General features: G+C 32.5%; 1 protein-coding gene across 3 annotated transcripts in view; it reads right to left on the reverse strand.

Annotated features, from left to right (window-relative positions):
* Window positions 1-7,084, reverse strand: part of LOC148629083 (uncharacterized) — a 28,896-nt gene extending 21,812 nt beyond the window's left edge. For 2 of the 3 annotated variants that reach the window (XM_088543530.1, XM_088543518.1), the window contains exons 1-5: window positions 6,982-7,084; window positions 3,574-3,624; window positions 2,956-3,050; window positions 2,370-2,459; window positions 93-211 (exon numbers count right to left, since the gene is read on the reverse strand). In XM_088543530.1, the coding sequence (XP_088399656.1) occupies window positions 93-211; window positions 2,370-2,459; window positions 2,956-3,050; window positions 3,574-3,620 (351 nt within the window). In that variant the 5' untranslated portion in view covers window positions 3,621-3,624; window positions 6,982-7,084. Of the gene's footprint in view, window positions 1-92; window positions 212-2,369; window positions 2,460-2,955; window positions 3,051-3,573; window positions 3,625-5,206; window positions 5,286-6,981 lie in introns of those variants that run through there. The other variant, XM_088543523.1, reaches the window with a different exon arrangement.
* Window positions 7,085-10,266: the final 3,182 nt, after the last annotated feature.

The following is a 10,266-nucleotide window of genomic DNA, read 5'->3' on the forward strand; positions in this document are numbered from 1 at the left end:
CGTTAACTGAAAATCACTCAGTATAAAATCAGTAATCATTAATCAGTCACATCACCTAGCAATCTAATTATAACCATAGTAATTGTACATACATGTTTCATCTGTTTGAATATTTCTTCCATAGATAATGATATAATTCCAGGATGAGCAGCAGATCCTGTCATAGTAAAAGTTTTCCCAGAGGAACTTTGCCCATAAGCAAAAATTGTCCCTGAAATAATAAAAAAAGATAAGGGACTTTATACATAATCTTTTATTGGAAGACTTATTTTGATGAAAAGGAATATATCATATAAATGCCAGTAACATTAATTCATCCCAATTTTGACAATGGTACTAACAAATTAGACTAACATTATTGTGTAAAATTATCAGATTTCAGGATGGGGTAATTGTAATTGTAATCGTTAATCAGCTGTAATTGATTACATTTCTTCAAGTACTCATTAATCAGTTAAAAAATCTGATTACATGTGATTTAATTTAACCAATTACTTTTAAAAATACCCTATAATTCTGATTACTTTACAATTACATTGTGATTACAATGGAAATATCAAAGCCTCAAATAGTATCTATGGACAATGCATTATGTCAAAAACAAAAAAAAAAACAGTTAAATGATTGTTACTCATTTAATGCTTCTTTGTGTAACTTTTTTTATTTATTTGTGAAGTTTTAATTCAAGTAAAAAATCTAATAATTATAATAAAAAAAATGTTTGTAAGAGCTATCAAAAGATGCTACACAATTGTTATAATGAATTTGATAAGAATTACAAAAGTAAAACCCAACGGTATTATGGCTATTTTCTTTTATATTGAAATATCACTAACGCATAACTGTATATGAATCAACTGCAATGGTTCTTAAAATGCAAAAGAAAGTCATATATTGTTATATTGAACTTGTACATATTTTATAGATCTATGTGGTTTAATAAATTGGTAAAGGTTGATGTTCTACTATACTTTAAAGATAATACAGTGAAACTTCTCTAAACCGGCCACCACTGGGACAAGAAAAAATGTCCAATTTTGTCAAAAATAGCAATGCATTCTAAGAGCTGTTTCCATTAATGTGTTCTATAATCCTACACCTTGTCAGTTTGTTGGTCGAGAAACTGCCAATTCCAAACTTTTATTACATTTTAAAGCTTGCATCGTTTGTAAATGATCTGACAAAATAATGTTCATGGTTTTGAAAGAATGTGTACTAAAGATCAAATGGCTATTGATGGTAATTAATTATTTGTATTGTTTTTTCAACATAGTCTAATAATTTCACCCATATATCAGACCTAGCGAAATCATTTTTCAAACTGTCGGACATTTGGTCCGGCAACCTAACAAAATCTGCTGGAACAAACAATTATCTGCCAAACTGAATTTAAATTTGCCTAAATTTGGACACCATCTTTAAACCAGTAGTTCTGGTTGAGGCGTGTCTAATAAAAAAAATATACTGGAAATCACACAAATTTTACCAGACCAGCGGCTAAAAGTACCGGTCATGTCCGACCGTCTAACAAATTTTGCCATGACTGCCCTCTATTTGGCTTGGGTAAAGGTCACATTAATTGACATTTAAAGATCGTACTATTAAATGACCCTGGTTGCCTGACGTGTACACAAATTAACAGCCAACCAGTGACAAAATGTAATGTCTGGATTAAATTTGTTGTTTAAACTACTGTCCCCTTCAATTATCATCTGTCCACTGATGAAATGCAAACTAGTCTGTGAATGAATTATTAGTTACGTAATATTACGAAATCATTTACAGTGTTGTTGACACATTTATTACAGGTGAACAATAACCGGGCGACCGGAATTGAGAGGTTGTTTTTATTTGAAATATATAACTAACACTGTGAAAAAACCTGCCGATGTATGGTTTTAGGGGACGGTCGGTCTATTGAAGACAAAACACACAGGTTTTAAGGTATATCAGCCAGGACTTTTGAAAACAGCCAGTTTGGAGGGAAGACCCATTTTCTGAGGGTCCAGTTTGGAGAAGTTTCTAGCTGTTAAAAAATTCCAAGAATTTAAAGCCTTAAGAAAAATAGAAATAACATACATAGAATGTTCCAAACCTTTCCATTCATTCATAGTTATTTGCAAATTCCTCATAACCAGACGTAATCATGAATACTTGCCAATTTAATCATTAATTTAATGAATTACTTTAATTTAATTGTACATTTGACAAAGTAATTGTACATTAATCAATTACACTGAAAGTAATCAGACCCATCTCTGTTAGATTTATCAGCAGATTTAATTATCTACATGCATGAAAACAATAACATATCCAGATATTCAGATGTTTTTAATACATGTATATGTTTAATGTTATATTGTACCAACCATGAAATCCCTGAACAGCACCAGTGATGACAGGCTTGCATATTTCATCAAAAATGTCCAATGTTGTTTTATTTTGATCAAATATTCTATCTGTAAAAACAAAAAAAATCAAAATCTTTGATAGTCTAAAAATATATGTGTGTTTGGTTACATATCAATTAATAATAATTAAAAATATGAAATTTATTTCCCAGCTGAAAAAAGAATCAACCTAGTGATTGTGAACATTTGTTTTGGCCTTACTGGAAACACATATATTCATAGAATTATGTTGTTTTATTTATGTACCATCAAAATATAACTGTTCTAACTTAGGTGCCAATTATATCTGTTTTGACGTAGCCTTTTTAAACAATCATCTTGTTTTTATTTAAATTGGTTTTAGATTATAAGAAAAAAAAGTAAGAAAACATACAGAAAATGAAATCCAAAACATCAATTAACAATTCCATATTTTTTTCTTTGAATCTATAAAAAATGTGGTATTTTCTTAACACAAAAATAAAACAAATTCAACAATACAATACAAAACATGTTTCCTCTTTATTCTATTTTTTGTTTTTGTCAATTGATCAATGGTTCTTACCAAAAGCATATGGACTGCCAACTCTTCCATTTTCCATTGGAGCCATGGTGTTGTCCCTGATTACCCAATTACTTTTACATCCTGTTTTTTGTTCCCTACAGTACATGTGAGAAGTAAACTAATGGATAGGAAATAAATTAGTCTGAATACATCTGAACATTATTACACTTCTTGAAAAAAAAATCTGCTAGACATACATTTTACAGAATGTATCTTATTTAAGTTAATTCTCATCAAAAGGTTGATCTTAACATCATGTTAACAAGATAGAAAAAAAAAAAAAAAACTGTCATAAATTATTTGACAACCTAGCTAGACTAAAGTTTCCAAAGAAGCATTCAATCAGGGCCTAATCTGGGAGGAGGACTGAACTTCTCCTTGTTTATGCTTACTTCTCCCATTTGTCTATGACAGAGAGAAGTTTTTGTAATACATTTTGTAGATTACATGGACAAAAATGTCAATACTGTTATTTTTCAGTTTACTTGAACATCTCCTTGTCATTGATGTCTGGATTAGGCCTTGCGCTCAATACTTCTAAAACATACATATTGTATCTGAATATCTTTTTTTTTATTTTTAATGCATATAATAAAAACCGTGGCACTTAAATACTACCTTGCAATCATGGGGCGAACACGTATTGCTACTTTAATGTTATCCATATTGCTGAAACAAAAGATGCAAAATAAGTAATATAATATAACAAGATGTGTCTTAATTCAATCTAACAATTATTGTATTAAACATTTGAGTAAAAATAATCTAGTCAAACAGTCATGTCTTTTATCTAAACAGGATAAATAACATAGTAACTAACATAAACTTGTTTGCAATGTGGTCCTGTATTATATACGTTATTTACACAATAAATAATAAAATCATAGAAATAAAACTAAACTCTGACACACATATTCCAATTGAAATATGAATTTACCGTAAGTCATTAACTAAAAACATTTCTAAAAAAATAATATCCCTTACATCAATTGACTGATTATTCCAATATACACTAGTGGAAATAACAAAACAGAATTTATAATATTGCACTTGGTAAAAAAAAATTGTTAAAAGGGTGTCCATGTTAAAAAAAACAAGCAGTGAGTGGCTCATAACAAAGTTTGTTTTCCAAAAATGTTCATCAATTTCCTATCGCAAATGCATCCTTTCTCAAAGTTGAATGTTGGTCTTTGATTACCTGCAATGGTTAAAAAGAAATAAATTACATAAATAGCATTGAAATTCATTGAAAAAGAGAGATAACTCTTTCATTTTGTGAAAAATTTTGTTGCTTTTCAGGGAACAGTTCAACTGTAAAATCATTTTCTGAGCCATCCATTGTTGTTTCTAAAAAAAATCTTTGTACTATTGGACATATATATGATATAAACATTACATTTGAACAAAATAATCGGTGGGATAAAGTTTACCATGTGCCACCCATATCATAGGATCTGCCTGAGTTTTACATGGACAGTCTCTTAACACTTTCTCTATTGTTCTTATTTCACTTACATACAAAAATACATTTTTAAATACAATGGAGTTAAGTTGTTTATCACTTTAAAAGTTGAAATTCATTCTAGATACATAAAATATCACTTACATCCAATTTAGTGTTTAAAAAAGAAAGCGTGATGGTGTTTCATTCATATTCAAAATATTACAAGATGATTCAACAATGTATTGATATTTGAACTGTTTTTGTCCCTGACTATACAGTGCAACAGTAATTAAAATGAGAAAAAGTTAGACAGTTGTATACCTTCAGGAAAGCATTGCATGACATTTATTGCTTTAGATGTTTTAGCACACCCAATTTCTTTGAGATTTTTTTTGCTAATATTTCAACATATTTAGACCAAGTAAGACAACAACCAATATTAACACCTAAATGTTTAGATACATGTACATCTACAGTTTCTAATACAACATTAATAAAATCCTCTAGAAAAAGTGCATCAGTAATCAGCAAATGTTGATTATGAATGAAAAACACTCAATGATTGCAGGTCATCACTTGTAAAAAAATAAGTCTTTTCTCTTAGATGTACTTTACCCTTACTATGCCAAAGAGCCTATATATAGGCTCTTCGTTCTCCCGTAATTTGCCAAGAGCCTATATATAGGCTTAGCAACTGTTGTCTACACATTCAACAAGTTAATTGTTCTGCAATAATGTAACTGACGTCACAAGTCTGAACGTCATGATGTGTGGGGTGCTTTACAGGGTAAATTTAAAATGTCTTACAAGTTTTGATCTTTTGTCAACTTGTTCTTTTCTATTGGTCAGTGAATGTTCACTTTTCATTTACTTCTCTCTTTTTTTCCTTCAGTGCAATCTATCTAAACCATCTAATACATGTATTTTGTACAGAAAAAAAAGAAATATTTGTAAAAAAAAAACTCAAAGCAATCAAAGCAACAAATAAAATAATATAAACTTTTAATTATCTAAACATACAATTTCAACGATGCATTATATACATGTATGTATTTCGATAAAATCACAGATATTTCAAAAGATGTTCACTCAAAGTTGACATCTATCGCAGCTGAAAATATGATTATGAAAATTAATTTTGTTACATGCACATTTTGTAATAGCGCAAATAGGAAAAAACAACTCGGAATACAAGTAATAATTGTAATATATAAAATTTGTTCCTTTTTTGAGAGTTTGACCTGCAGAAAGTGTCATTTCATATATGTAGTTCCACAATCTGATTAAATCAGCTGTTAGGATACGCTACATTGCCTTACGCTCCAGGGGGCGCAAGGCAATGTAGTGTATCCTAACAGCTGATTTTAATCAGATTGTGTAGTTCTGTAAGTTTGAATACATGAAAAAGACGTTAAAAGGGAGCCTGGCTCCATCATGGCTAAGTGATTTCCTTTATGTTATCAACTGAATTTTGTCAACCTTGGGGAGGGGGGGGATGGACCCTTGACCTTTTTGGTTCGATCTATGATGAGACAAAAGTTGGTAAATAAGATTTATCCAGAAAATCCCCAAGTTGAAAACACTTCTACGACTAACTATATCATATCTGTTAATGATATTTTTTTCCTTTCTTTTATATTTACGTATTTGTATGTTTGTATGTTAATGCGTACATGTACTGAGTAACTTGACTGTAAAAATTACATTCCTAAAACATCTAAGAGATTAATTCCATATGCAATGCCTTTTTTAATTTCTGCATTCGATCACCCCACCATTGTACCCTATCTTGTGACATTAGGTTATTGTCAACGTCATAAGCAAATCAGTTGAATTTGAAAATTAAAATTTTTCGTGGCAAAATCGAGGAAAAAGCCTTGAGACTCAAAGGGTTAAAAATGTTGTGTGTTAAGCAGAGAAGCAGTGACTACCATTTAATATTATTTTTGTTGTAAGATTCAGGCCAGGGATTGAACACACAACTGTAATATAGGCAAGCAAATAAAAATATCAGATTTACTGTACCTAAAATCACCACATACTAGCTATGATTAAAGAACCTTCAAACTGTCATACTACCCCTCTTATGGTGGATTGGTTCTCAACTTGTTCATATCAAGAACACTTTTTTTTTAAATGGAAAAAAAACACATCTTGTGAGAGGTTGTACTGCAATGAAAGTTACCCCAGATTATTTTGTTTATTGATCAAACACCTCTAACATCAATCAGCACTCAAATTTCAGAACTTTTCCCAACCTGCATATGTTTTGTTAGTTTTTGTACAGACAACAGGTCCAGGGGTAGTAGACCTCCCTAGCTGTTTGTCTTCATGACATAAAACAGTTTTTCATAGTGGAATACAGTTATGGTGATTAGTTTGGCGTGAACTCTTCTGTTTTGAAAACAGTGAGATCTAATCTCCGACCAGTATACATCTGTGACCAGCAAAATCCAAAATATAAAAAAAATGGGAGTGTTGTGAGTTGTACATAATTTTTCTTCATTTTCGATGGGCATTTGCCATATTTTGGGCAAACAACATTGATGACATAAGTTTGCTTGATAATGTATTACTCTTACAATCACGGGTAACGTTCAAAGGACGTCAAGATTTATATAGTACGGTATGCTTTGGTTTTCATTTTCCTTCCCAACTTCAAAATTGGTAAACTTAAAATTCTCGAAATCTAATTGGCCAGGAAATACTTCCGGTAGATATAATTTTAAAACAAAAACGGAGAAACTCAAATTATTTACCGGATATTATTATCATGGGTATTTGTGCATAACAAATACACGTTTATTAAAAAAAGTTAGCTTCGAAGTCAGTGGCGGGTCCAGGGGGTTGACATCCCTCCTAGCACCCCTTTTTTTCTGAGCAACCCGGCTGCCGCCCCTCCTTTTCAGAGTGTCTGAAAATGGAGTGCATGGAAATGTTCACCACAAAACAAAACAAAAATTGTGTTGAATTTATTAAATTGTGTCAGATTATCTGCATTGATGACTGCGAAATTAAAAGGACTCTTGAGACAGATTTACGATACTTTCTCCTTTTACAAGACACTTTGATTCGAGAAGAAAAATCAAAACGTTCTAATAATACCTTATAGTACGTTTGACTGATCTTTTGGTCCGGGATTAGGCATCAGACGGCTGGCAGACAGGTTTTTATAATATGAATAAATTTTGTTGTAAGGGTCAATAAAAAGGTGTACTGTTTCCCCAAAATGCATAAAATTAATTAAATGCATAAAACTAATTGAATTTTAGAACAAAAGGCCGGATAACAACATCTTGAATCCCTTTCATCCTCTGATGTTATATAAAATTGTAATATTTTGCATTTCGTATTGTTTTGTATATATATATTTTTTCAGCGTACCTGGAAGGGATTAGGCAGTAGGAAAGGCTAATGTAACCACTCTTCCGACAACCAAGACTCAACATATTTGCAGATATACGACATATAAACTTGATGAAATACTTGGAGTAAGTCAGGACCACTGCAGTTGTTTGAAACTATTCGTTTTTCCTTGGTGTTGCTGTAAGTTACTATATACTATATGGTTCATCCTTTTGACTAATGCCTTGAACATTTACCTGCCCGTTTGGTTATTTTGCTATTTTATACCTTTAACAACGATGAAAATGTAAAATGAATTTGAGTATTGGAATTAGAATATAAACTTAACAAGAGTAATCAAGGGAACCAAGGTTATAGTGGTAATCAAAAGAATGTAATCCAGGGACAAAGACCAGACATGGAAAACAGACATACACATCAAAGAATATAAAGCAACTAAAATCATATATACAAAGTAACAAAAGTAAATGAGCAACTCGGACTCCACTAAAAACTGGGAGCATGGACCAGGTGCGCGTCATGTAGGGTAAGCGTCCTCTGCTTTTCTAGAAACACCCGCCGAGTTGCTCATAAAAAGTCAAGTTCGGGGCAGACAAACGAGGAAATGCAAACTATGACCCGTTGAATAAATCAGTTTTCATGGTGCTGATGGATACATCATAACGATCCACGAATTCATGGTCACGACCATAAAACTTCTGTAGTGATGACTTCAATCTTGTAGCAACATAACCCTGTTCCAGAAGCCTATTTGTTAAAGTTCTAGCGCGATACAAAAAGTCTGCGTAGTTTCGGCAAGCTCTGACATAACGTATGAGTTGTGATATGAACACTCCATACGCAGGAGCCGAAGGGATGTTGCCACAGATGAAAGGAAAGTTGACAATTCCGAATGAAAAGTCATCACGTTTGTCGTAAAGTTTGGTCAATAGTTTTCCTTTAACAAGCAAACGTCTAAACTAATTTTTTAAAATAGCACAACCGGGCGCCTTTTGTGCTGGTTTGGTAGCTATTTAACTGAAAAATTCCAACGCGTTGTCTTAAACGGCTACTTTTCAAGTTGGAAACCAGTGAGAGCGGCAGGGATCCGTATTTGGTCCTCATCTATTTCGTTCTTTATAAACGATATTGTTATCGACGTCAATGCGTGTATCGAACTATTTGCCGACGACACTAATTTATATGTTATAGTAAAGACCCAGATATCGCAGCGCTTGCTTGAATATAGACATCGCAAAAAAAAAAATCCATCAATGGGCTACGCGATGGCTTGTTCGATTTAATCCTAAACAAACAGACGTGCATAATGCTGTTATTACGTAAATCCGCCCGCCATGATAGTTTTACCCCACTACAAATGAACAATTTTGATCTCCAGGAAGTGTTTAGTCACAAACACCTGGTGTTTATTTCTCTGATGACGGTTCTTGGCATGACCATATTGAGAATATCTTCCTTTAACTAGGATCAAATAATGTTCTTCGGTATCGATTGCACTTGAGAAAATGTATATTTTTGTTCATTAGACCAATTCTCGAATACAGGGATGTCGCATGGGACAATGGTTTACAAATTCTGATTAATATGTCGAAAGAGACAATTTACATCATGAAACCGGTTGGAAACAAACTGTTGATAGATGGAAACAAACAAAACAAACTCGTGATGATGTGTAAGATGTTAAACGGTGATACCCCGAGTATTTAAGTACCAAATGCGAGGTCGGACTTCCACAACTATCCCGGGCAACTATTTACGCATCAGTTACAACTTATCCGAGATACGTACAAGGAAGTCTTTTTATTTGAACTATTTCCTACCGTATACTATTATTAAAGATATGGAATGAACTCCCCGTAGCCTCTCGTAATTCGAGACCACTTAGCATTTAAATTGTGTATTAATGTATCTCAAGGGCGGATTCAGGCGGGGGCGATGCGGGCGTGCACCCCCCCCCTAAAATTTGCAAAGCATGGGTTGTCAGTGGTAGATTTACATGGCTTTAGGTTGAAATTTTAATATCTCGCTAATTTTACCACAAAAGATATCTACATTGCACTCACTCTAGAAGAATATTTCAAAAATTTAACCTCAAATTTTAACTGTGACAGGAGAAGGATTAACAAAAGCCTAGTATAGTCTTCTTTCCGAATCTTTGATATATTACTGTTGTATTAATTATAGTTGATGTATTTGTTTGAAATAAAATATGGAACACTGTACATAAGTTTCGGAGCGCAACATGACACGACCACAGCATATTTAACTCTCTTCAAATCGGGCAAGTGTGGACACAATATTAGTTTTAGACACATTTAAGCATATGGAAACTTACAGTTTGTTACGGACACAATTTGTTTGGACACAACAGCGCACAGAACTTGAAATTTAAACACAAGTGTAAAAAAGTTCAAGGGTGCCAATCAAAGCCCTATAACTAAAAAAAAACGTAAAAGATATAAATGTGATAGGAAAACGCAGGCATAAATCCAATAAAAAGA

This window comes from Perna viridis, chromosome 1 (assembly GCF_037379345.1).
Source record: "Perna viridis isolate PV_CMFRI_1.1 ecotype Kerala chromosome 1, ASM3737934v1, whole genome shotgun sequence".
NCBI lineage: Eukaryota > Metazoa > Mollusca > Bivalvia > Mytilida > Mytilidae > Perna > Perna viridis.